This window comes from Sander vitreus, chromosome 12 (genome assembly GCF_031162955.1).
Source record: "Sander vitreus isolate 19-12246 chromosome 12, sanVit1, whole genome shotgun sequence".
NCBI lineage: Eukaryota > Metazoa > Chordata > Actinopteri > Perciformes > Percidae > Sander > Sander vitreus.
In genome coordinates, this window is record NC_135866.1 from 21,864,717 (window position 1) to 21,892,247 (window position 27,531).

Sequence of the window (27,531 nt, forward strand, 5' to 3'; positions counted from 1 at the left end):
TTTTTTCATCATGAAATGAAAAAAACGTTGTAACGACAAATACAAGATTTTTTTCTACTTCACTAAAGCAGTTTTAAGTTTGCGCTCTTATTTCGAAGTAAGTAGCCACATTTCCGGTATTAGCCTAGCTGTCTCTGGCTAACGTGACGCAGCTGAAAACGAAGCTAGTTGGTGCTGTGGACTCCTCCTCTGAGTTCACATCTCGTTGGTTGGAAATTTCTGGGACACACCCACGGTCTATAGTCTGATCTGTTGTCTCTACATTAATGTAATGAACACTTGCCCTCCATGTAGCCTACAGTATGTCTTTTCCTCCTGGGACTTATTTGGTATACGGTGTGTGGATAAGGCAGTACGACAGACACTAACTTTCTGGTCAGTATGCAGACGAGCAACAGATGAACTTTTATTTCTAAATGTATTCCACAGAACATATGGGCCTGTTGGTTAAAATGTACATTCTCAGCATCCCCACAGAGAGGTCAGGGTGACACTGAACCGCTACTGCACTGGGTAAGTATTAATTGCTTTGCACAGGGTCATGCCCCTGATAAAGAAGACTTGAACCCAATGAATAAGGGTAATGGGGTTGATATTGTGACATGCATCACACTAAATCTCACCTCCTGTGATTGTTTAGGTTGATGCACTCCCCTTAACACACATCTTCATGTTATTAACGTTACCTTAAAAAAACAGAACTCTCATGCAGCCTATTTTATCACCACAGATACAATTATGACATTAAAGAGAATCAAATGAAATAAAAGTAGGCCTACTGAAAGGATGCAAATGCTGACCTGAGATTCAATTAAATCTGTGTGACAGTCATATGTGGAAAGTGAACTGGTGTAAGCTAACATTATGCCCCATGCTCTTTGATTGCTGTATCGATTGTCCGTCGGCTTGATTTAGGTCAGACTGACACATATTGACTGGATACGGAACAGTCTCTTTTACAGTTTGGCCAGTCGAACACTATACAACCTCTCTCTACAAGTGGATGTTCACATGTAGCTCATACTCTTTAGGTATTAAGCGATATGGCATGTCTATATTGGGCCTGATGGAATGGAGAGTCTCTGGTGAGTGCACTTTAAATTGTGTGGTTCCAATGTGCTGAGCTGTTTTCCTTTACTTAAAATGTGTTGGAATGGACACAAACATGTGTGTTACACTCCTAATCTGTAACCCAGATTAGGTGTATTAGTGCAAACATACTTCTCACAATATTTTCATTCATTATCTGCTATTGAAACATTAAAAACAAATATCAGTGTCGATATAGCATTGTGGATAAAGAGAGGATAAAAATGGATTCATTTTGAGCAGAGGACATCCAATATGTATCCTGTAGTATGAGTTATGTTTTCATTATTGTTTGTTGTACTTTTAGATTAGTTTAATGTGAAAAAGGAAAAGAACTCTGCATATTATTGATAAAACATTTACTGATTTAATACTTTTTTATATATGTACAGTGGAATAGTGTATTACTGTAATGTTGCAATATTTCATACCAGCATTAGGGGGCAGTAATATGTCAGAAGAAAGAGATATTTCACACACCGTGTGAAAAACATTTCTTTCCTTTCTCTCATTATTTCTCTTTCTCTGTGTCACGCTCTAGTCTCCCTCTTCACTAATAAAATTCAAAAAGAAATTTGGAGCAAGTTACGGAGTATGAATATATATCAAGGGTTTCAATATTTGTTGAATGTTTCTTTTTCTGTTCTCAGAGTGAGGAGGATGCTGAGTCGTACAGAACACAGAGGTACGTCCAAAGTGGAGCAGGTTAACAGGTTATACGTATATGTACATGATAGGCAATATGTAGGCAATTTGAGCACATTCGTGTCATCTATCTTTTTACTTTGCTTATCCTGCCAGATAAAATACCTGCAAAACTGGAAAATAAAGCAATGATCCCCTTAACAGTGACTCTTTTAAATGCTGTGTGTCACACCCTCCATTTAACCTTTGACCTCTCTCTTTGGGTTCTGACCTCACCTCATAACCATAAACAGGGTTTCCGCGGGGTCTTAAAAAGTCTTAAATTCGCTGAAGTATTGTGATCTAGGTCTTAAATAATTTTAAACGGTTCTTAATTTTCCTACGTCCATGTAAAGCTACCTCTAATTCTTCCGTAGTTGTTTATAAAGTTGTTGTTTTTTTATTCCGTGGAGTTGTAGTTCTTTAGTTTGCTAGTCCAAATATAATTTGATGTATACTTACCGACTATTATTATCGATTTTAGTCAATTTGAATAAATGTTTTTGCAACTTTGCAAGTCACTTTGTGACTCTGCATTTTGTTGTACTTTTATGTCAGAATACAGGTCTTAAATTTCATTCATAAAGGTCTTAAAATGGTCTTAAAAACCCAGAAACAGAAACCCTGATAAAGCTCCATAGGTTAATATCAGGTGCAGGTGGTGTATATGCGTTTATAAGTGTGACAGTGCTCTGCTCCTCCTGCAGGCGTGTGCAGGTTGCTATCATCAGTGATGTCAGGAACCGAGTCTCACACAGACAGGGAGGAGGACTACAGGTTCCTCCACAGCATGTTGATGGAGAAGAAGCTTCACCTGCTCTTTAAGGTGAAGACACATTTGTGCTACAATGATTTGTGCTTGTTTACGTCCACTTATTGTAGTCACCGCATCTATTTTGTCTAACTTTTAAGTAGCAAAATACAAAGCTGAATTAAATACCCAGATCTTATTTTTAGTAGTACACCAGTGTAAAAATACTTTTTGTTTATTTTATTATATAAAATGACACTATTTTATTTATAGTGTCAAATTACAAAAGACGTTATCTCAGGACACTTTACTTATAGAGTAGGTCAAGACAACACTATCATTTACAGAAACCAAACAATTTCCCCAAGAGCATGCATTTGGTGGGAGCAAAAAACGTCTTTTAACAGGCAAAAACCTCGGACAGAATTTGGCTCTTGGTGGCCGGTCATCTGCCTCATCTGCCTCTGCTTTTCAGTAAAAGATTATACAGGAAGAATGGCTCCTGTCAGTGTTACTCTATTATACATTAGTATTACATTCTTATTATTATTACTAATGCATTAATATGTAAGTGGTACTTCAGTGTTGCAGCTAGTCAAGATGGAGCTCATTTTAACTACTGTATTGTATATACTGTTGGGTAGATTCATGTAAAAATGTATCATATTTTATAAGACTCTTATAAGATTCTCCAAGAGCGCAGATGTGGAAGACCTGTAAACGCTGACCAATCAAAGCAGACTGGCCTTTTTCGGGAGGGGGGCTTGGGGGAGACAGGTGCTAAAACAGAGCGTTTCATGTACAGGTACAGTACATTCAGAGAGACAGTGTGAGAAAAAGAATGTGTATTTTTAACATTAAAGCATGTAAACATATTCTATTAGAAACCCAAAATATTTTAATAATGTAAATTGTATTATTATAAATGATTTTAATTAGTGGTAGAAGTAGTATTAGTATTTGAAGTTGCAGTAAGTGCCTTTTTTTACTGCAGAGAAAACCTTTATTGTGATACTTTCCTGACTTGACAGATCCACGAGCGGCTGAAGCGTTTTGAGAAGCGAAGCCCTATCCCGGTCCAAGAGAATGCCGCGAGTCTGGCTTCAGATGTAAGTGACTCTCTCCAAACATCTTTTGCAGATAGACGCGCTGCCGAGGATGACAGTTTGACAGCAGAGGGAAATATTCAAATTGTTTCCTCCACATACAGATGACTTTCCTGTCACACAGAAGCACGAGTGGAACGCACAGTCCTTCTTATGCGGACTGAATTATGAAATGTTATCTCAAAACTCTGTCACCTCGGATAGTATCACTTGAAAGGCTGTGATTTATAGCAGATATCGTTTTGTATCTGCATGCCAGGAGTTAGGTCACCGAGGACAGTTCCGAGCAAAAGGCTGCTAAACTCATTTTGTGTGTAGTCTAATGTTTCAAGTTGGAGGAATACAATTAATTTCAGATTTAAGATGAAGTGACAGAGAGTGTTCCCACTACAGCTGTGACTAAAAATGGCACGACCAGTCTCTTCAGATTTGCATCCTATTTCATGTACCAGTCCTCTTCATTCCTGTTACCAACCAATATTCCCATCTCATCCCACTACCTTCCTTGAACCATTTTGGTCATGTTCCACCTTCATTTCCTGACTTTTCCCCTCTTGTTCCTGGACAAAGTGTTAAACAAGGATGTTCTTTTTACACTTTTCCCTTACTCCATCTTTTCTTCTCTCCATCCCCAAACCATACTCCCCTTTCCATTATCTCTATTCTTCCCCTTTCTCTGTATCCTTTCCCCTTTCTCTCCATTTGCGTTTCTTTATCTTCTCTCAATACCCTGCTGCACATTGTAATTCCTGCCATGTTTCCATACTGTCTATCTAACCCTATCCTCTCCCCCAAACGCCTCTCCATCTCCTTCTCTTCACTCCCTTTGCTTCAGATTCTGTTAGACAGCCACTCTCCGCCTGGCTTAAATCATCAGGACCTACTGGAAGGGCCAAACCATGGGTCTGTTTCTCCTCAGAGAGGCTTCTGTTTGCTCACAGTGGAAACTAATGACCTTCATGCATTGTGTCTCTGGAGTGTGCCTAGACATCTTGAAGCAGTAGAAGTCATTACAGTAAAATGCTTGACAAGACGGGGGACTGCACACAGTCACACTCCGCCTCTCCACTTGCCGCTGACGGTCAAGGCTGCTCTGTTTTAGCTGTCGCCGCAGCTGTCGTGTAGCCTTGAACATTCGGGAGCTTTTTTCCGACGGTGGCTAAAAGACACAAAACCAAAACAGGAACAAATAGTTAACATCATGAAGAGAAAAAAGCAAAGTCCCAGTGAGGTGAACAGGGCCATATGAAAGTGTAGAAATAATGACAGTACCGATGATGTGTCACTGCAGTCTGAATCAGATACAAGTTGAATTTCACTAACCTTTTTTGTCTCTCTGCTCGTTTCGCTGTCTCTCTTGGCTAAACCTCACTCAGGCAATGATATAAATGTATACCTCTAATTATTAAAAAATATATATATATCCTGCCCCTTCTTCTCTTTTTCTCTCCTTCCAGTTGGCGGAGGAGCTGATATGCCAAGTCTGGAGAGATGAAGTCGAAGAACTGGTTGCCCTCTTTTCCAAACCCAACTTTAAGGTGAAGAGTATTTCCTTCCATGGTGATGATGTGGTCCTGTAGCTCCACACGTGTGTCAACCCAACACTCCCCCAGCCAAGTCCTTTGTCCAGTCTAATCGCATCACTTCTACCAATGAAATACACCACTCTTAACATAAATAGTTCAACATTTTGGGAAATACGCTTGTTTGCTTATCAATCAGAGAGGATTGATACCACTCTTTTGTCTCTATGACAAATATGAAGCTACAGCCAGCAGCCGATTATCTTAGCTTAGCACAAAAACTAGAAATAGAGGAAAGCAACTAGCCTGGCTTCTCAAGAGTCTTCCTGTAAATCTGCAACTTGACGTTTTTACACTTCAGTTTTTGTACTAGTTAAGGTAATTGTTTCCTCAAGTATCTAGTCCTCGTAGTTAGCTAAACCGGTAAAAAATAAAGCTACAGACAGGGGATGGTTATTGCAGCTTATCTTGGAAAAACAACTGAGAATATTATAAATGTAAAAAAAAAAAAAATACAATATAAGCTGTTTCCCCTCTATTTTCAGATCACTGTTTTGCTGAGTTAGACAATAAGTATCAATACTGCTCTAATAGCTACCCATTAAATATGAAACTACAGCCAGGGAATGTTACGTTAGCTTACCTTAGCTTAGCATAAAGAATGGAAGCAGGGGGAAACAGATAGCTTTGCTTTATCTGAAGGTTAAAAAAAACTGCTTAACGTCCTGTAAAGTCACAATCTCTGTTTTTACACTTTGTTTTTTTTACGAATTAAACAAACCAGATATAAAGTGTTTAATTAGTCAGCTTTAGAGGTGCCAGTAGGCAAACTTTTATTATCTTTTTTACAAAGCCAGGCTAATGTTTCCCCCTGATTTCAATTTTTATTCTACGCTAATTAAGCTAACCGGCTGCTAGCTCCAGCTATTTATCAGACAGACATGGGAGTGGTATCACTCTTCTCATCTAACTCTTGGCAAGAAAGCGTGTTTCTGTCACTGAAGCACATCCTATGATTGCCATTCACATGGACCATATATGAAGCAAGAATGTAATCCACTCGGAAGATGTTGTTTTGCCTCCTTCTACTTCAGTGAGCCAAAGGATCATCAACAATACAAGTAACGTACTTACGATGGTGTGGTTACATGTTCAGTCATTTTTCTTGACCTACTGTAGTAACACTAGAACTCTAATCTGAGAAGCTAATTTCCATGCAGGAATGCTTCATCTGAGCTATTCTGATGCTGTTCAGGCGAACACTGGAGCTTACACACACACACACACACACACACACATCAAAAGGCTTATATGGGTCACACAAAGTGACAAATTAATCCAAATATAAATTCTATTAAATGTATTTCACCTAATCATGTTGCCCACTGAGAGGTGCTGACATCTATTAACCACACTGGACTTGAAGCTAATCTACTGCCTAGTTATGTTTATTAGTGTTCACTCATGTAGAGGCCCAGACTACTCAAATGCATGTTTCCTTATTTCAGATGTGATGACAGTCATATTTCAGACACACACACACACACACACACACACACACACACACACACACACACACACAGACACAGCATACGGTTTTCCAGTGAGCTGCAGAAGTCGTGGCTTTTCTTAATGAGGAGCTGAGGCCAGCCCGAGAACTAACAGGTTTGTTTGTACAGTCTTATGACCTGTTTGTTCTTGGCCCCAACGCAGGAGCTCACACATACTTATGAGAGACTTGGGGTATAATATTCTGTGAATGAATGTTTGTTTTTTGAAAACCTGTCTCTGAAAGTGGCCAGAGACACATTGCTCACACGCTGGCAGCTTCTGAGCAGAGCAACTGTTGATGGACAACATGGATAAGTAGACTAACTGACAGATCGATTGGCTGATTGTTAAAATCAAGTTGATGAGCAGATGTTTTCCTCCTCTTCTGAGGTTTTTTTTTATAACAGTAAATTGTACCATGTGCAGGCTCACAGTGAGAGATTAACATTTATCCAGAATATTGTTTTTCTGCAAACAAACCTGGAGTTTTCGCACAGCCAAAGTTAACAAAGAGTGACCTTAAATGAACTGTCTGGGCATTGATAGTGAGTTATATATCAATCCACAGTCCCTTCACTGGAAAAGCAGTTTCTTCTAAGACTTGTGTTGTTTGCCAGTAAGACTGTTAGTAGTGTGGGGGGGTTGCTTTCAAGTGGCCCACAGGCTGGCAGTACATTCCAGACCAAATCAAATTTGGCATGTTGGCACCGTCAAAACTGAAGGTTAGTGACCAGGAGGAAAGTGCTTTTTTTGGATTCAGTCGCTGTAGTGAGTGCAGGCAGGCCAGCCAAACTTATTGGAAGTTTTGCATAGTCTCAGTCACCTTTAATTAGTCAACAGGGATGTTTGGCATTTTTGTTTGAGTGCTTACCATTTTTTAACCTCACAATTACATTTAACCATATCTAGCCTAACCAGTTGGCCTAAATATGTTGATTTAAACCTGCACTGGTAAAACTGGTGACAGTGGTTCTTCATTTCGCGTCCATCTAGAATGACCACAATTAAATGAACAGACTTTTGCAGTGATTACACTGGCATTAGTTCACAATGTTGAATTTGAAAGCAGCTTGACAGCCAACGTGTCGCTTTCCATTTTGTTTGGAGTGTTCTGTTGGCTTTAGTGCCATTTTTCCATACTAAGTGAGATGCATTAGAGGATACTAGCCCCAGTGCCACATCTATTCACAACGCCTAGAATTCAAAGTGACAAACCTGACTGCAGATCAGCACCTTCGCTGTATTTCTGTTTCCTAGGGTCTGCTGTCTGTCCATGACGCTGTAGCTCAGAGAGACTTTGAGCCTACTCTGCCACCAATACCTGATGATGTACTGGAGGAGGACGAGGATTCTGTCAAAATTGTCAGTCTGGTCAAAACCAAAGACCCCCTGGTCAGTAAACATGTCTTCATGTTTCAGAGGTTGAGTTAAAAATTTGATTTATCCTGTTTGGCTTAAATGAATAGTTCGACATTTTGGGAAATACACTTATATGCTTTCTTCCAGAGAGTTTATGAGAAGGTTGATGCAGTACCACTCTGCCTGTATGTTACATGTAAATGTGCAGTTAAAGCCAGCAGGCTGTTAGCTTAGTAGGGCTGGGACGATATGCTTTGTCCTGATTTGATTCTTTCACGATACTTTCGGTCGGCACCAAGGTACTTCTGGAAAACCGTTCGCCACCTCAGGAGGGGGAAGCGGGGAACCATCCAAGCTGTGTACAGTAAGGATGGGATGCTGTTGACCTCAACTGAGGAGGTAATAGGGCGGTGGAAGGAGCACTTTGAGGAACTCCTAAATCCGACTAATACGTCCTCTATGTCAGAGGCAGAGCTGGAGGATGAGGGGGGATTGGCATCAATTTCCCTGGTGGAGGTTGCTGAGGTAGTTAAACAACTCCACAGTGGCAAAGCCCCAGGAATTGATGAGATCCGTCCAGAAATGCTTAAAGCTCTGGGTGTGGAGGGGTTGTCTTGGTTGACACGCCTCTTCAACATTGCGTGGAAGTCTGGGACGGTGCCTAAGGAGTGGCAGACCGGGGTGGTGGTTCCCCTTTTTAAAAAGGGGGACCAGAGGGTGTGTGCCAATTACAGGGGTATCACACTTCTCAGCCTCCCCGGTAAAGTCTATTCCAAGGTGCTGGAAAGGAGGGTTCGGTCGATAGTCGAATCTCAGGTTGAAGAGGAACAATGCGGATTCCCTCCTGGTCGTGGAACAACGGACCAGATCTTTACTCTCGCAAGGATCCTGGAGGGAGCCTGGGAGTATGCCCAACCAGTCTACATGTGTTTTGTGGATCTGGAGAAGGCGTATGACCGGGTGCCCCGGGAGATACTGTGGGAGGTGCTGCGGGAGTACGGGGTGAGGGGGTCCCTTCTCAGGGCCATCCAATCTCTGTACAACCAAAGCGAGAGCTGTGTCCGGGTTCTCGGCAGTAAGTCGGACTCGTTTCAGGTGAGAGTTGGCCTCCACCAGGGCTGCACTTTGTCACCAATCCTGTTTGTAATATTTATGGACAGGATATCGAGGCGTAGTCGGGGTGGAGAGGGGTTGCAGTTCGGTGGGCTGGGGATCTCATCGCTGCTTTTTGCAGATGATGTGGTCCTGATGGCATCATCGGCCTGTGACCTTCAGCACTCACTGGATCGGTTCGCAGCTGAGTGTGAAGCGGCTGGGATGAGGATCAGCACCTCTAAATCGGAGGCCATGGTTCTCAGCAGGAAACCGATGGAGTGCCTTCTCCAGGTAGGGAATGAGTCCTTACCCCAAGTGAAGGAGTTCAAGTACCTTGGGGTCTTGTTCGCGAGTGAGGGGACAATGGAGCGGGAGATTGGTCGGAGAATCGGCACAGCAGGTGCGGTATTACATTCAATTTATCGCACCGTTGTGACGAAAAAGAGAGCTGAGCCAGAAGGCAAAGCTCTCAATCTACCGGTCAGTTTTTGTTCCTACCCTCACCTATGGTCATGAAGGCTGGGTCATGACCGAAGAACAAGATCCAGGGTACAAGCGGCCAAAATGGGTTTCCTCAGGAGGGTAGCTGGCGTCTCCCTTAGAGATAGGGTGAGAAGCTCAGTTATCCGTGAGGAGCTCGGAGTAGAGCCGCTGCTCCTTTGCGTCGAAAGGAGCCAGTTGAGGTGGTTCGGGCATCTGGTAAGGATGCCCCCTGGGCGCCTCCCTAGGGAGGTGTTCCAGGCACGTCCAGCTGGGAGGAGGCCTCGGGGGAGACCCAGGACTAGGTGGAGGGATTATATCTCCAACCTGGCCTGGGAACGCCTCAGGATCCCCCAGTCGGAGCTGGTTAATGTGGCCCGGGAAAGGGAAGTTTGGGGTCCCCTGCTGGAGCTGCTACCCCTACGACCCGACCCCGGATATGCGGATGGAGATGGATGGATGGATGGATGGACGATACATTGGTGCCCATTCAATTTGTATTGCGATTTTCATTTATTGCGATTCTTATTTCATTTGTAAAGAAGAACATAACGTATTTTCTGCTTATGCTCTGTTTAGCTGAAAGCGGTTATGATGTAGTCGCCATCAGCGGTACCGTATAACGTATATTTAGGTGAATCATTGGTAAAAATTAAAAAAAATTATTCTAGGGAAAAGAATCAATTTTAAAAAACATCTTAGAATGAAGACAGGAAACAGGGAAGCAGCTAGTCTGGCTCTGTTGAGAGGGTGGTACAGTAGATGTTGTCTTTTTATTTTCTTGATCTCGTGTTAATTAGTAAGTTTTGGAGCTGTCTGAAGGCTAGGCCAGCTGTTTTCCCCTGTCTCCAACCTCTATGCCAAGCTAAGATAACCTGCTGGCTCTAGCTGCACATTTATGTTAGTGTTTACAGAGATGAGAGTGGTATCAATCTTCTCAAACAAGTATAACTGTACTTTAATGCTTGTCAGCTTGTTTCTAATTTGGTCTACCTGGCCTTGTAATGCACACAAAACAAACACAAATGTAAGAATTTAAGTTAAGACAACCATATAACTGGGCAACTGCACTTGTAATTTGTCCAGCCACAATATCTGACATACACAGTCAGTTCAAAGCAATAAACATGTCCACGGGACAGCTGAATTTTTCTCTGGTGACTGAATTTATGTCATGTTGTCGAATTGCGTGACTGCTCAAGCCATGTATGCCAAGGTGTAGCAGGTCTACAGCCCTTGGAATGATACGTAACATAAGAAAAGCTTCCTGCAGCCAGGAGTTTACAGTCAATTCTTCCACATCTTTGCTGCCATATAACTGCTGTGACGCACAACATAGTTTCAGCATTGTTGTGTGTTTGTACGTGCACATATTTATGCATGTGTATCCACTCTCTTAAATGAGTCCTTTAAAGCAATATTAAGCATTACAATGGATTGGATTCTTTTCCGTTTCTGATGTAAATCAGCTCGTTTCAAGGTCTTTAATCATAGCTCATTTTCTTGATACTACCGGAATGATCTGCCTTATTCCACCTTGTTCCAAGCCATTGTCACTTATTTCTGGAAATTTCCTGGATCAAGTGAATTTGGACTGAAAACGAACCAAACTATAAAGAGTGCATTTCTCTGCCAAGGCCACAAAATCCTCTAAATTTGTTATTTTAATAATAAAATGAAGTTCAGATTTTTTTTGGATCTGCATCTGGATCAAGATCTCAATAAAATACATGTAGTGATGGACAGCTGTGGGGTACATGTGCCAGATTTATTCCACTCAAGTAAATCCAGTAGTTCATAAGAAAATAGCAGAAATGTTCAAATATGCCCTCGCACACACAAGTTTGTTTCTTAGCCAGTGGCCTTACTTTCCAACAAATTGTATTGAAATCTATTGACAGGTTTTTTGAGATATATAACTAAAGACAAACATCGCCATAAAAAACGAGATGTTAATTTATGAAATAAAAATGATGATGATTTTATGGGGAAATATGAGAATCATTTACTTAATGATACATTTTTTTGCAGCGTGTGTATGCTCGTATGTTAGTGTTTGAGCTTTGAGAGTGGAATGTGCTTAGGACCAATAATAGAGAACACACTTTTGTATTGATCCCAAAACTAGATTGGAAGGGGACTGACCTTTTTCTGACATGGTCTCTTTTGATCGATCCAGCATGTTCCCGTTTTCCAGACAACAGGGTTACACCCGAGCGTGCGTGAGCTGATTGTAGTCAGCTACATAAGATGCTCTTTCCATTGCGATTTGCTCCACATCAATAACATCTGTTGAAAATAATGCTGATTTGGATAACCTTTTCCAGCGCTTTGTGTGTTACATGAAGGCAGCCGACTAAATGGTCCCGTCTTGATACAAATAATTTTCTCTGGAATGAAGTGACTCTAAATGAGAAATTTGTCTGGACTGTAATAAAACCAATGTGTTATTTTCACTGTTCATCGCTTGACCTCTTTGTTCATCAGCCTTTCATTCACTTATCACCATCCTCAAGGGGGCAACAATTAAGAGGGATAAGTCCACGGGGGCTATTGTTGTGGCGAGGATCATGAGAGGAGGTGCAGCTGATAAAAGCGGTAAGATGAAAAACTCTTTATTTATCACAGTTGTGTCCACTCTACTCTGTCACACGTGCTTTATATAAAGTTGTAGTAACATTATGATGGCGTATAGTAAATGTTACAGAGAAGAGCATGTGATACAAATTTCCATATGTATTTCCAACACTTTGAAGGCCTGATCCATGAAGGAGATGAGCTGAAAGAGGTGAATGGAGTCTCACTGGAGCACTGGAAGCCAAAGGATATCCTTACTCTTCTGGTTAGTCTCACTTCCTACTACTTTACAAATTTGGAATTTTTACACACAAAACGCATGTAAGTTTATAAAATGCGATGTTTTATCATAAATTAAACTACCCAACAATGTATAGGCCTACAAGTACAGCTGAAATGATTCGACGATTAAACACAGAAATGTTTTGATTGTTTCCAGTTTCTAAAATGTGAGGATTTTTCTGCACTTTAAGTAAAAGTACTTTTACTTTTAATACTTTGAGTACATTTTCCTAATGATACTTGCATACTTTTACTCAAGTAACATTTTCAATGCAGGGCTTTTACTTGTCACGGCGTATTTCTACAGTGTGGTATTAGTACTTTTAACTTAAGATCTGAATACTTCTTCCACCACTGCTTCTCTGCTTTTGCTCTCAACTTTTCCTTTCTTCTTTTCAGTGTTGTAACTTAAACGATAAGGCTGACATTGTTCGATATATATAACTTACTGTCAACCGATCTAATGAAAAAAACAAAACCAACACGGCGCCACTTCTCTACCATGTCTGTGTCTCTCAGCTCCATCCATGTTTGTTCCTATTAAAGACAGAAAAACTTTAACAAGTCACAAATACAAATACTTTTGAGAAGATCTCAGTCATATCCTAAGACAGCTGAACAATGTAGTTTTTAGCAAACGTGTCTCAAACAGGAGTAAACCGTGTATTTGTTTTGGGACTATTTCCTGCTGCGGATTAATACACATTTGGTGCACTAGTGAGCATCTATTATGTACAGGAGCAGGATGGTGTATTATGAAACTACGTTGCCCATGTTCATGAAAAAAATAACATGGGCAACGCTGTGGCTCATTGAAGTATTTTAATAGTTTCTGGACAACAATGGAGCTTAAATGAATAGCAGTAAGATATATCAGGATTTGACTGAACAGACAATGTGTCTTAGTTACCTTTGGGCAGAACCAAGCTAGCCGTTTCCTCCTACTTCCAGTCTTTATGTTAAGCTAAGCTAATCGGCGGCTGGGTGTCGCTTCATATTTTCCATACAGACATGAGAGTTGTATCAATCTTCTCATCTAACTGAAAGCAAATATGAATTCCCTAACATATCTAACTACTCCTCTTGCACAGGTTCGTTCTCAGGGTGAAGTTACATTCAAAATCATTCCTGCTTCCTCCAAGGAAGAAATGTCATCACATAAGAAGGTACAGTAAATATTAACTACATATGTATCTCCCGTGGTGTGTGTTTTTTTTTATGTTAGCATGCAATCTGACTGCATAGGGAAAGCTGCCCAGCTGGTTTCAGTAAAAAGAGATGAAATCAGTGGTATCTTGTGTGTTTGGTTATATTTTGTGTTTTTGCCACGGTGCTGTCACTACAGCAGCGCATTGTCAAGAACTAAATTTGGGTCAGACAGTCAAGGATAAGACAATAACTAACGTCATTACAATTTACAGCTTCTTTTTTTTTATCATGTTTTATCACTTGATTTATCATTTTGCACCCATCACGTGTGTTGAGCTACATCAACTCAATTTAACATTTAACTTGTGTGGAAAATGTCAAGTTCCCCAATCCTTTTCTTTGTTTAGGAAGAATTCTAGGCCACTACCGCCACATACATGAAGTGGATGTCCAAGCTGGAAACTGTTAGAGCAGGGAGCATTTGCAGTGGATTAAGACAAATTATTTTCATGATCATTTCTCAAGAATGACACCAACATATGTGAAAAAGCACCAGAGAAAGATGTTGTGTCCATTGCTAGGATACAGAAAACGTTCACAAAGCTGCAGTAGGAAAAGAGAAGAATGAATAAATGAATTACATATAATGTGTATTTTCCTTTGTCACCTATTTGTCTAAAATTTCAAAATCCAAATTGTATAATGTTGCTGTATTACGACTACAAATGAGACCAACATGCAACTTACATTGCAGCCAATCAGCTTTTGTGTTATTGGCGCGAGTCTCTTTCAGATTGTAGCACAGACATAAAACGGATTTTATTCTTCAGCTATGGGGAAGCAAGTTTAGCGATAATTGGCTTGAAAAAACTGAATTTAGGGCTTAGTTGCTGTTGCGATAAAGGTCTTACATTTCATTCATAATGGTCTTTAATTTGACTTAGTGAAACCTGCAGAAACTCTGTAAAAAACAAACATGAAATGATTTTTCTATCCTCAGCTGTTTATGCGGGCTCTGTTTGACTATGATCCTAACGAGGATCCCACCGTTCCGTGCAAGGATGCAGCGGTAGCATTTGAAAGGGGCGACGTCCTCCAAATTGTCAGCATGGAGGATGACACCTGGTGGCAGGCCTGTCACCTGGGCGACAGCAACACTCGGGCAGGGCTCATCCCCTCGCAGCAGCTCCATGAGAGGTGGTCATTTTACGCGTTTTAGTCGATAGCTACATGGTCACTCACTTGAAAACACCGTCATGTAATATCTATAAGACATTTTGATGTTTTGATACAGCCTTGTTTTATTCGGCTTTCTACAGGAGAGTTGCACTACAGCGACCTAAAGCCCTGTTCAAGCCTCGACGAGTCAAAACGCCAGGTGATGAGTCAACGTCTGTCCATAAAATCACCACACCTGAAAAGAATAAAACCTTTTAACACTTTACCAATAAACATATTAAAGCGCCTCTAGCGCTAAGCTGAGAGGTGACAGGTCATGTCTGAAGATCCAGGTCATGGGTGAGTTCTGCTGCCCTCCTGTTGTACTCACTGCTTTTGTTTTCTCCACATGCTCCACAGATGAGGGGGAAGGTACTGTCGGTTTGAATTTGCTTTTGAAAACTTACATTGAGCGTAATTTACATGATATAATACACATGTGTGTGTGTGTGTGTGTGTATATATATATATATATATATATATATATATATATTTTTTTTTTTTTTTTTTTAAGATTTAAGGCGGTGCATTTTCCAAAAATAATATTCATGTAATGCGCAGAGGATTTAAAAAAAAAAATGTTCCTCCAAGCAGGTTTATACTATCTGGCCTTCTTCAGTGTGCTAGTTTTTCCGCTAACAATCAATTTGTAAGAGTAAGGTAGTTATTAATATTTCTAAATTGTGTATATCATTTCTAAATAAAACTATTATTAGAATTTCCAAAGCAAAATATTAGGACATTTGGGTCAGAACATATGCTAATACTTTGAGTATTAAATTTCAGAGCAAGGCACGTGTCATCCCCTTGTGGTTTGTGTCCACAATTTCCTCACTCTTTCCTCTTCTCTCTTCCTGTTTTTCCAGTCCTGGAGGACGTAGACTACGGAGCTATAACAGGGATCCACATTGGTGAGATGTTTGACTTGTTCCATTAAAAACCCACTGATACTGGAAAATGGACCAGTATGATACAAGACAACACAACTCAGGGCAATTGAACATGACGGCTCACAACAACACACATATAATGAATATATATTGAACTTAGCAATAAAATTAAATGGAGACAAACCAGCAACAAAAAGAGACCCTGGTTATATTTATATTACAAACCAGTTCATACGATGATGTCGTTTTGTGGTTTTGGGGATTTGAGGGAGAGGACTAGAACAGCAAATGTGGTTTTAGCCTTTCCATTTATCCCATTTGTCTTGATCTCATGGATTGGATATGATGTGCTTGTGTGTGTTTGCGTGCATATGAGCAGTGCAGGATGTTCATATGGGGGCGTGCACTTATGGCTGATTATAAAAAGGCTCCTTATGTCGGTACAAGGCAAGGTAATTACAGATGTTACATTATATCAGTTCCAAAAGTCATATGTATTTAATAATGTACATTTCATCTTATCTCAGGCCAGCTTCCACCTGATGACGTGGTTCAGACTCTGTGTTTCCTCTTTGTTTGGCATGTAAACCTTTATCAATGCTGCACGACTAAATGACTGTATGCAGAGTAATCAGAGCAGAGAGTGGCTGAAAGAGAAGGGACATAATGGAGTACTTTGTGTAGATACACAAGTAAAGACATGATGAAGGGGAAAAACAGGCTCACAGCTAGTAATTGTTCCCCGGTGAATGTTTAGAAAATAATGTTGTTTAATGAAACAAATTACATATAAAGTGTTTTTTTTGTGTTTGTTAGTGCTGTTTTCTGATACCTTTTTAAAGGTCCAGTGTGTAACGTTTTTAGTTGTTCATTCACAATTCTCAAAATCTGTGTTGCCCGTTCACAAACTTGTCCGTTTCATGAATATTTACCACCACCATCAATTCCAAGTATTCCTATTGGCTTGAAATTTTACATTTGCGTTTGCATGAACTGGAGTAGACGCTTCATATTCATCTTGAAATACGTTACCTGGTAAGGGACATACAGGACATACTGCTCCGCCTTTCGCGTTTTCGCTGTCACATGATAAACTCACAGGTGCTGCTAATGGGTATCATCGCTTCCCGGCTACGGCAAGTTTGAAGAAGGAAACATGGAGGACCACACATTCAAAATCCAAATTTCAGGAAGAGGAGTCTTCTTCTTCGCCAAGAAAAAGAAACAGGCTATTGAAAAGAGCAAGAGACCGGCCTCATCAGAAAAAAGCGTGAAGGCTACCGTAGCTGTAATACATACTTTGAACTGCGTGGCACGAGAGAGTTGATTACGATATATGATCTCAACGCTAGATAGGAGAAATTCCCACGCATTGGACCTTTAAACAGAGCCAGGCTAGCTGTTTCCTCCTGCTCCCATTCTTTATGTTAAGCTAAGCTACCAGCTCTAGCTTGATATTTTAAAAACACTATTAAAAACAATATTGTTTTCCAAGTTCTAATCATGTGCCAATTCGTTACATCACAAATATGTCAAAACATTTTTTTTTTTATGACTCATCTTGAACTTGGTGGCACCCATCATATAAAACCGCACTTTACGGTTAGCTCGTGGGTCACAGTAGCCAGGATGATAAAGAGAGCCTCTTGTAGCAAATTAGTATCAAACACACACCTCCTACAGTGTAGGACCTTTTACCTCTCCAAAGAATGTTGTTGAGGTCGGATTAAGGATTGGATTAAAATCCCTCTTCTAACTTAACTTAACTTTAGAAATATGTCACATTACAGAAGTTAAAAAGGCTTTAAACTCTCGTTTCACAGTGACTTTAACAAAGAGGGGTTTCGATCTTCTTTTCTAAGTCGCTGCAATAAACATAACAGGATGGTCAGAACGGCAGCCATTTTTATATGTTCCATTGCCATTGCAAAGAATTGTGACCATTGTGGTGGGCTAACTCATTATATTTCTAAGGTCAGTGCACAGTGCTGAGTGCCATTTTCTTTTGAACTAGTCAAATAAATGGTCTGGGACTAGAATGCTTCATACTGAGAGTTTATGTCCACTCTCTTGCACTGCTAGGTTGAGGCTCATATCATTTCATCTTGACATGAAGGGCACAGGCCCAGTTCATGACATGCATTGCATGTATTCACTCACCCTTATTTCATACTGTCGAGTCAATCAGAAATAGCGTGCAGCATTTCCAAAAAAATGTACTAAGGTTTTACAGCTGAGAGCATTTTCAGTAAAACATGATGAATTTCAACGCCAGAATTACTTAAGATTGACAATTACAATATGTTCTCCTCTAGACCTTATTTCATTCTACGAAATATGATTTTTTTTTTTTTGTTTGCCGTATAACCGCAGTATACCCTTAGAAATGTCTGAGTGAAATCATCAGTTTGAATCCCATGTAAACAAAAGTTTGAAATCTCTACTCATAGTGGCATGTTTCTTAAAATGAAGCCCGGAGAGGAAATTGACAGATATGCTTACAAAAGTGAAATTGCAGCTGACGTCGAAGAAAGCCTGGCAGCATCACTTAGCAGCAGTTAACATCATGAAAGAGAGTGAGCTTGCCAAGCCAGGCCAGACCAGACCACAGTCGCATGGCAGACGCTGGCTGTCAGACGCTGGCTGTCAGACGGCCTACAAGCGACGCGTGACAGACTTACAGAGTTGTCGTGTGTTGACTGAGATTTGTGCTGCTTCAGGAGTGTGCTTGACACCAGAGTTTGGGTGGCAGTGTTAATGGTTTTGTCTTCTATTCTGCCTCACATTCCTACTGTAGCTCTCTCTTCTGTCATGGTCCTTGTTGCCATCTGAGTATCTCTGATACTTTTAAACAGTTTTTAAGAGTTCTTGTTTTCACACTTTTAATCAAGTGGTGCACAAAGGGAAGCAATGTTGGTGAATCATGGAAGTAATTTAGGTCTTGAATAAATCAAACCTTACATGTGCAGCTTATTAATATGTGAAAGTAAGTTATCTCAAAATTGTGGTCGTAATAAAACTAAATAACATGAAAATGGACCAAATAGGTCGTCATGAAGGATACATATGGCCTTTCTTGTGTCAAAATTTAAAAAATCTCTTTCTTTCGTGTTGCACTGATCATTATTTTTGTATTTAGAATAGATCAAATGACTTTGTGTAATGTTAAAGGGGTGGCTGATAGTGACGAACCCACAGAGAATTATCACCTGTTTTAGCATCTTTCAGCTCATTGTTGGTTCACTCTCACCGCTCTCATCAACCTCAATTCCAGCCACAGCAGGAAGCTGTTATCAGTGGAAAATGAAAAACCTGTATATTATACCTGCCCAGCACCAAATGGCAGACAGATAAAGTTAGCTACTAGCTGGTGAACGTAGCGGAGCGTTTAGCAGCTAAAGAGCCAGCTATTTCCCTCAGGAATGGGTGGAGACTAAAACAGAGCTAAAAGATGAGTGAATAATAGACTTGCATTCGCCAGGTAACTCTAAATGAATGCTGTTTCTCTGTACCTGCTGGATGTTCGAATCAGTACAGAATTTCTTTCCTAAGACATTCACCACGTCAACTTTATAAGCCGATACAATGCCAGATGTTGCGGTGCGTTCAAGTGGCCAAAAAATGAATGAATGCAAGTTTTATGCAGGAGGCTATATCGTCCTGCTAGGCTTTCATTACTACACCTGGCAGGTCAATGGTCCCTCTCTCTCTTTTTTCCAGCTGGTTTAAGAAGGAGTTTCCGACTCGGGAGAAAGAGCAGTCTGGACGGAGAAGTGGCTCGGTCCGGGAGGTGGAGCACAGGGGTACACAGCTCAGTTTGTCCCCCTACCTACATAGAGGTTATCCCCTACCACAGAGACCCCAAGGACAGACACCGTCTGGTCGTTCTGGTTGGTACGTATGAGCTAAACATACGGTCGCGTAAAGAAACAGGCAAGTTCCCATCTTCTGTGAAAAGTTTGTTTTTCAAGTACAATGCCAAAGCTTGTAGCTTCCTATGCTAATGAATTTGTCAACATTGCTGCATACAAAGCCTATAAAATGACTGTTATGACAAGTTACTGTGGTTATATGTACAGTATTGCACATAGTTGTCAATTGTGTTCTGTTTTATATCACCCCGCTGCCTGTTTTTGTCCATATAAAAAATTTAAAACATGATCCCATTCACTAAAAGGACAGTTTTATTGAAGCTGTTGTTGATTAAAAAGTAATGCATTGATGAAGATTTATGTCCCCACTCTTGAGTGCACGAACAATCCTTTCCCATCAGAACCACGTAAACACTGTCAAAGAGCTCCAAGTCAGAATATATTGTGTTCTCTTAAGTTACCAAGTGGCCCACCCCATATTCACTTCTCTGCCAATCCTGCAGGCCTGTTCTATGTATTTTTTGAGCTCTATCTCTCTCCGGGGAATTTTACATTGAGTCCCGCTGAAGGGGTTTCTTTAATGTCATATTATGATATCATATGAATCAAAGAGAGAAGAGAAGGGGAGAGTTGCAAAAATTAAGTCAGAGAGGAGAGAAACACAATGAACTGAAGAGGTGCAAAAACAAAACCACATAGAGGAGATAAATGAAAGGTGAACGGAGAGAAGGGGATGAGTGGATTGTGAATAAGATCCCCCATAATGTCAGCCAAGTGCTCCATCATCAAACTGGAACAGTTAAGACAGCTTGGATTTAGATTTAGACCTCTTTAATTGAGTTGGAGCTTACCCCGACTCTGGATTACGTTTTACTGTCTGCTGTGAAGGCTCTTCATTGACCGGAGGTCATCATTAAGAATATATAACTTATTGGCAATGAGAGTTATAGACAGGGAAACCAAAGCCCGGATCGCTAAAACAGGACCAGCTGGATAATGTTTGACCAGGTTGGAAATATATCCATTTTTGTTTGCATTGCATACGCACTTTGAATGAAACAATAGACCGTTATGCCCCAGGGAAGTTGGTGAAAGCGACTGCCAGCCACTTTAAGCCCTACAGATCGTGTAACTTTTAAAAAAAAGAAAGAAAAAAAGGTCAGTAGAAAGTATGCGCAGAGCCCGATGATGCTCCTCTCCAGTTCTGTAGAGCAGCTGTGAAAGACATCAGCAGTGTTAGAGTGGAGAGTCTATAAACTTGATATTTTGTAATGTATCAAGCTCATGCAACGCTGTGATGGAAAAGGCAGGTATGTCAGGAATCCTACTTTCAGACAGCACTCCATTAGAGTCTGATGCAATCTGGGGCTGCGGAAACCGGCTTTAGAAGAAAATCCCAGATGCTACAGTATGTGTGTATGCTTCATCCTGTGCATCCTACACTAAAAGGACACTGACACTGCGCGGCTTTGCAGATGTCACATTTAGATGTGATGCTATAGATTTTCTAGGGCATAGGAGCGTTTAACGTTCAATAGAGAGACACAGGCTGAGAAAAAGAGTGAGGCTGGTTGGAGAATCGTTTTCAGACTGAAATCAAAATGAAATCAGAGCTCTGTCTGACTTGACTCTCTCTCGCTCCCCTTCTCCTTCTCTGATGATAAAGACAGATGTGTCACTAGATCACTGAGCCTATTTGATGTCGGAATTGTCGTGAGGAAAACATTAGTACACCGAGATATTAGGAATGAATACCCACATACAGAACTCAGTGTTTTGATCTTTGTCTCAAGGGCCCAGCGGCGTTGGCGTTACTGAACTGAAGAGGAGGCTCCTGATCGCCGACCCTGAGCACTATGGCGTCACTGTGCCGCGTAAGACAGACATCCAAAACTGTCACCTTTACCTCCCGCGCCCACAATGGTTTCTCATCTTTTTACAGCTGTGTTCAAGCTCCGGTCCTGTTCTCTTTCAGACACCACACGTGAGAAGAGAAGTCAGGAGAACGAAGGCGTGGATTATCATTTTATGTCAATTCACATGTTTGAAGAGGATATTCTCAATCATAAGTAGATATGCAGACGTTGCTCTTAAGGCTTCCTTTCCCATGGTGTTAAAAATAGTCCCACTCACTCACTGATTTTTCCTGATTTTCATTTCTACCACTGCCTGATTTCTGTCTTCCCTGTCTGTTCCTGTGCATGTTTCTTACTGCCTCAAGGTTTGTAGAATACGGGAGATACAGGGGACACTACTATGGAACAAGTCTAGACTCTGTGCACAGAGTGATGGCTGAGGGCAAGGTGTGCCTCCTCGATGTGCACCCGAATGTGAGTATGCCATTAAAAAAAGATAATGACATTCATGTTTACGTAGCCAACTGAATTTGACCAGGTGTCAGGGTCCCTGATAAATCATTTGTGGTGCTTCATACTACACGTTAATTGCGACGATTGCCTTTTCAGTAATAAAAATCTATAGTTTTTTCATCTTATGACTTCTTGATGTTTTAATAATAAAAATGAATTTTCCAAGGGCCCGTTGTGTGTGTGTGTGTGTGTGTGTGTGTGTGTGTGTGTGTGTCCACACTACAGTGTTTAGTTCCTGGCAGTGGTGCTTCCCTTTTGGCCAGGCCCTCAATTGACCACACAATTGGCAGTGTTCGTATTGTGGGAAGCCAGTGAGGGGTTGCGTGCTGCTGGTTTGTCGGGGTGCCTGGCCTGGGCAAAGGAGAGATAGCATGAACCTCCACTTGTTACACCCTGCCAATTAAGGTCCTTGCTAACAAGTATGCTCTTCACTGTCCCTACAGCAACAGTGGGAGTTAGCAGTTACGGGTGTTGTGGTACAGTCCACAAGGACAGTCCAAAATCTGGAAAAGGGGTATAATGGATGGATTCCTTATTCTGTACAAACTACCATATTCGGTTGCAACATTTCAGATTATTCAACATTTACTTATAGAGCTGGGCCCATCTTCTGAAAATTATTGTTTTCTTGTAATGTGTCTACGTTGTTTACACACACTTATTCTACCATAAATACTTTCTGCCTTCGTCTGACCTACTTCTTCTTCTTTTCTCCGTCACCACAGAAAATAAAGCATGTGTACACAGCTGAATTCAAACCGTATGTGGTGTTCGTGAAGCCTCCGCATATACAAGAGCTGCGCCTCACCCGACGGAGAGCTGAATTCACCTGCGCTGAAGAGGACAAGAACTCAGTCAGGATCTTTTCAGTAAGACAAACTATAACATAAACACACAAAACACAGTCCACCAGGTACATGTGTGGAGTCAGGTGCTTTTTCCATGTCTTGTAACATGCAGGGCAGTGTGAGGTCAAACACACCTCAATGCACCCACGCAACCCCATCCCACAGACATGCACACCTAAACTCCCCTCACTCATGAGCGCACCTTGCCTTACACATGGCTGACCCTTTGGTTTGCATTTAAGAGACAGAGGGAGTTACGAGGCTTACTTGGTGGGTGGCTTCTTGTTCCATAACTGACACAGGTACATGTGAATATGTCCAGTAGATGAAGGCTTACACCTTGTGTGTGATGGGTTGAAATAATGACTTATTGAGGTGATCAAAAGAAATCTCAAAACAAGAGCGTGTATGTTTGATGGTAGATTTGTGACAAAAAGCTGCTTGGTTACTTTCATAATCCCCATCTGGCTTCTTCTTCCCTGTTTGACCCTGGCTGCCCATGTTGACCTTATTAAACCCATGAGGTCACACACCTGTGTTGCAGCATGGCTGGAGTTTGCCCAGTGCCAAGCACCGCATCCCTTAGAGGGTTCAGGCGTATCTTATGGGGCTGTGCTTTCAACTTGTACTACAGCTGGTGTGAAAAGGCCTCTTATCCTTTACTCTCAGCATGTAACGATGTGTTACGCCTTGGTCAGTAGAGCTGAATGCTCACGGGTATCCATTCCATGTCCTGTTACGTTACAGTATGTGCAGATTATTGTAAAGCATCTTTTTGGACGATGTCACCATATGGTCAGGCTTTAGCTGTTCTGTTTCCATCAACAGTGTTTGTCAAATTAACAATGAAATCCTCATTAATCATCAATTTCTTTTTAGTGCGGATTCTTTTCATCTATTGCTTGATGGTTAATCAAAGGACACTCAAATCAAACTATGAAAGGAGCTGGATGGAGGTATTATAGCATTGTGTTACAACATTTTATTTACCCAGGTGTTCTCTTGTCACAGGAGGAGGATTTTGAGGACATGATTAACTCGGCTGAAACTATGGAGAGCCAGAGCGGTCACTTGTTTGACAAGGTGATCGTTAACGGAGATATCGCCGTGGCGTTCAGAGAGCTGAAGGCGGCCCTCGAGAAAGTGGAGGAGGCAGAAGTCCAGTGGATTCCTGCAGAGTGGATTTGCTCTTCACCAACAAAAGCGCGGAGAAGTTGTGGTCATTTGGACAGCTGGATTTAAACTTTGAACTTACAAAGAAACACACACAAAAAAAAGGACAAAAAAAATGTTTCTCAATTATATGTAGTTTACCTTGAACATTGCATTTTTTTCATATTTTAAATATGTTTACGTTTGTAAACAAGTCCTGTGATTACCACAGTTTTCCATAGTGTCCCTTAGTGTGTGTCTAATTAGAGACAGAATCCGTCTCTCGCTCCCTCCGTCTGACTAAGAGACAGTTTTTCTGTTGGCATTTGGCTATAAAAACATTGGCTCGCAGGACAGAAAAGAAGAAGAAAAGAAAAAAAGGAAACTCTGCAGAGCTTGTGGCTGAGTGTAATCCTTCCCTGCCAAGTCGCAAACATCAGCATGTAATTATTCTGACAGCTGCTGCACTTCAATTAACTGTAATGTACACCAGAGAAATATTATTAGTAGCAGTCAGGGAGGCATTGCGCCAACAACATGCTGTACGAAATAGGGACACAAACGAAAGATAACAGTCAATTAAAGACTGCAGACGAAAAGGGAAACCCTGTTTAATGGCTGTAAGTTTCAGAATTGTGTACATATTGTAGATGAGGACTATAGATGCTTTAACATGTGTGTAGGTTTCACAATTATTGTACTGTAGACACTATAGAAACTTGGTTGTTAAAGATTTTAAGGGGTTGTCTTTTTAAGCACCCTACACTAGAAATCTACTCTATTATGGACCATTAATTGTAAAGAAGCCTTTTTTTTTTTTTTAATACACAAACATATTGAAACAATTATGAATAATATGCAGAAACTCCCCATTAGTGACATTCCATTAACAAATACTCATATTTGAGCATCACAGCTGCCTGACGGGTGCAGATGCTACTGTTCTGCTTCACACAAGCTGCTTAATCTTATTATTTTTGATGGCTGCATTCCTCCACATTCATGGTGTTTCCTTCCTCTTTTTGGATGCTGTGTTCAATTGGGTGTGAAGGAGTGTTAATGTGTCTATCATGTCGGGTTTGGGAGGAAGAGGGAGCAGTGTGATGTGGGGAGACGGTAATGGCTTTCTAGGGACCTGGGCCTTCGCAGACGTACAGAGAGAAAGTTACGACCGCACATAAAAGCTTACTGTAAAAGCATGGTGAGGCAATAGTGGATTAGGCTGCAAGGATAAATAGCACGTAATTTTATTTTACAGGTATTTATTTGACTTTGGCAGGCTTATTGTCAGTGTTAAATAGACGAGTGCAGATGCACTCAAAACGTACAAACCAGACTGTCACAACAGTCGCATGTCTGCCAGGCCTTGAAGCCTGACCTCAGCCAAACCGTGGCAGTATAACTTCATCACACCACTGAGAATCTGCAGGCACCCTCTGAGATCATAATGATGCCATTTAAGACACCGGAGTGATCCAATGAAAACCCACCGTTTTATGTTCACTGCAGCTCCAACTTCAAACATTACACAGCAGTATGATGTCAATTGGTCTCGGATAATTTGGCTCAATCATGTAACTGTCTATTCGAAGTATGTAAAAATAAATACGACTGATGTTAAAACAATATCTCCATCGTTGCATGAAATATTCGCGGTAAGGCACGTGCTGAAAGTACATGGGAGTTAATTATACAAACCTAAAGCAGGAAGGGGAAAAGGTTTTCACTTCATGAAATTGAAAGTCATCTACTGATTCATATGTCCTAATTTTGACACATTAAAGCCAGACTATGTAACTTTTGAAAGGAGAACTAACACCATCTTCCTCTTACTAATGAGCAGTTGAATTTATTAGCACTAAAACGCACCCTTCATCAATTCAATACACTCACAGTCTATGGTTTTATTACAAAAGTAAAACAGAAAGTGAACACACCTGACTTGACCAGAAGACACGTTTGCTGTTTCCTGCTCGTGGTTCTCTCGCGAGGTCACCCAAATATGATGTCTTTAAACCTGCAAAGCTATAAACACAACATTGACAGTTTATCACCTTACAGACTTATTATTGTACATACTGTATTAGCAAACATTTTGCATATTCATCACTCTCCTGTTTGCTCTGTTTTGGTGTACACCAACTCCTGAGGCAAATATCTGGTTCTTTAGTTTTAAACAGCTTTTTTTCCCTTAGCCATCAGGACTCTGAACTCCTGCCTCTACCCCCCTCCTCACAAGCATTACCCTGATTATGTGCCGTTGTTGTCCATTTGTGTGTTTGTGCTGCAGAGAATAACATACTGTACCGAAAACAAATTCCACCGGCCTTGGTCGTGGGGCTAATAAACAATCTATCTATCTATAAACAGTCTAATCTAAATGTTCGACTATGTTCACCAGCTGGTTGCTAACATCAGTTTGTTTGTTGCTGGCTGGGTATTATACAGTAGGTTTATAAAAACAGCTGCAGATGAGGTTGATGAGCACAGTGAAACAAAACGGTAAAGTTGCAGGCCATAAATCTCATGAGGTGAAAGATGCTGATCTGAGTGATCTGAGGAGGGAGTGATAACTCTCTGTGGGTTTGTCGCTACAAGCCACACCTTTCACTTACATTGGATCCATTGTTAATATAAAAATATAGATTAGTGCAGCTTTAACTGAAGACATCTTGGTCATTTTGCCGTAATTAACTCCTCCGGTCACAGTGGCCTCTGTTCAGTAAAAGTCTTGGCGGATACAGCAGCAACATGAAACAGCATGAACAGCATTTGATAAGTATTATCAACAATCTCTTATTCCACTCGATACGTTAGAAGTAATGCGAGATCTACATTTGGCAAAAGCTATACTTCAGGATATTTGGGAATACAATCAATTTCTCCAGAACACACTTGATAGTGATGTTTGGCCCTTTTGGCCTGAAGTTTGTGAACCTGCAAAAGACACACACACACACACACACACACATACACAAACTACCCAAACAAGAAGAGATATATGTCCTTCCACAGTGTTTTTACAGGTCTCCTGGCTGCCGAATGTAGGTGTGTTCCCAGCTAACATCAACAGTCGAGCCGGTGAACGTATCACAGAGGGACGGGAGTAAATGGTGTGTGATAGCATGTAGCATTCTCCGGCCACTGCTGAGGAATGTGAGCAAGGAATTTACTGCACCTAACGGGGATGCTTCTGGTCCATGTGTTTTTCTGCTTTGAAAGCATTGAAACTCAACCTCCCCACCAATACTGCTGAATTATGAACAGGGGCGAGAGTTATGGAGCCCTTTTAATATGGTTAATAATGGTTAAACAAGTGCTGTTCGGATTTGATAACCTTCAAAAGTTGGCTGTAGGCAGGAAAAACGCATTATCACATATTTACATAAAGATTATTTAGTGATGATTGTGCATGGCAAAGTCATTATCGCTGTGCTATATCCAAACAAGCGGAGTGTTTGGATGTCAAGAGGAAAAACATACAGGGATGACAGCTAAAGTTGAACCACAGTCTTTGAATACTGGGCCCAGTGCCA

General features: G+C 41.0%; 1 protein-coding gene across 1 annotated transcript; it reads left to right on the forward strand.

Moving 5' to 3' along the window:
• The first annotated feature begins 240 nt into the window (after positions 1 to 240).
• Positions 241 to 24,819, forward strand: LOC144527018 (MAGUK p55 subfamily member 7-like). The gene is made up of 20 exons (XM_078264838.1): positions 241 to 513; positions 1,032 to 1,085; positions 1,740 to 1,774; positions 2,481 to 2,599; positions 3,556 to 3,633; positions 5,088 to 5,168; positions 7,962 to 8,096; positions 12,155 to 12,236; positions 12,395 to 12,480; positions 13,589 to 13,663; positions 14,647 to 14,843; positions 14,966 to 15,024; positions 15,225 to 15,236; positions 15,731 to 15,775; positions 19,475 to 19,648; positions 21,420 to 21,500; positions 21,602 to 21,695; positions 21,848 to 21,956; positions 22,721 to 22,864; positions 23,855 to 24,819. The coding sequence occupies exons 3-20, from the start codon at positions 1,750 to 1,752 to the stop codon at positions 24,083 to 24,085; spliced, it is 1,827 nt and encodes a 608-aa protein (XP_078120964.1). The 5' UTR covers positions 241 to 513; positions 1,032 to 1,085; positions 1,740 to 1,749; the 3' UTR covers positions 24,086 to 24,819.
• Positions 24,820 to 27,531: the final 2,712 nt, after the last annotated feature.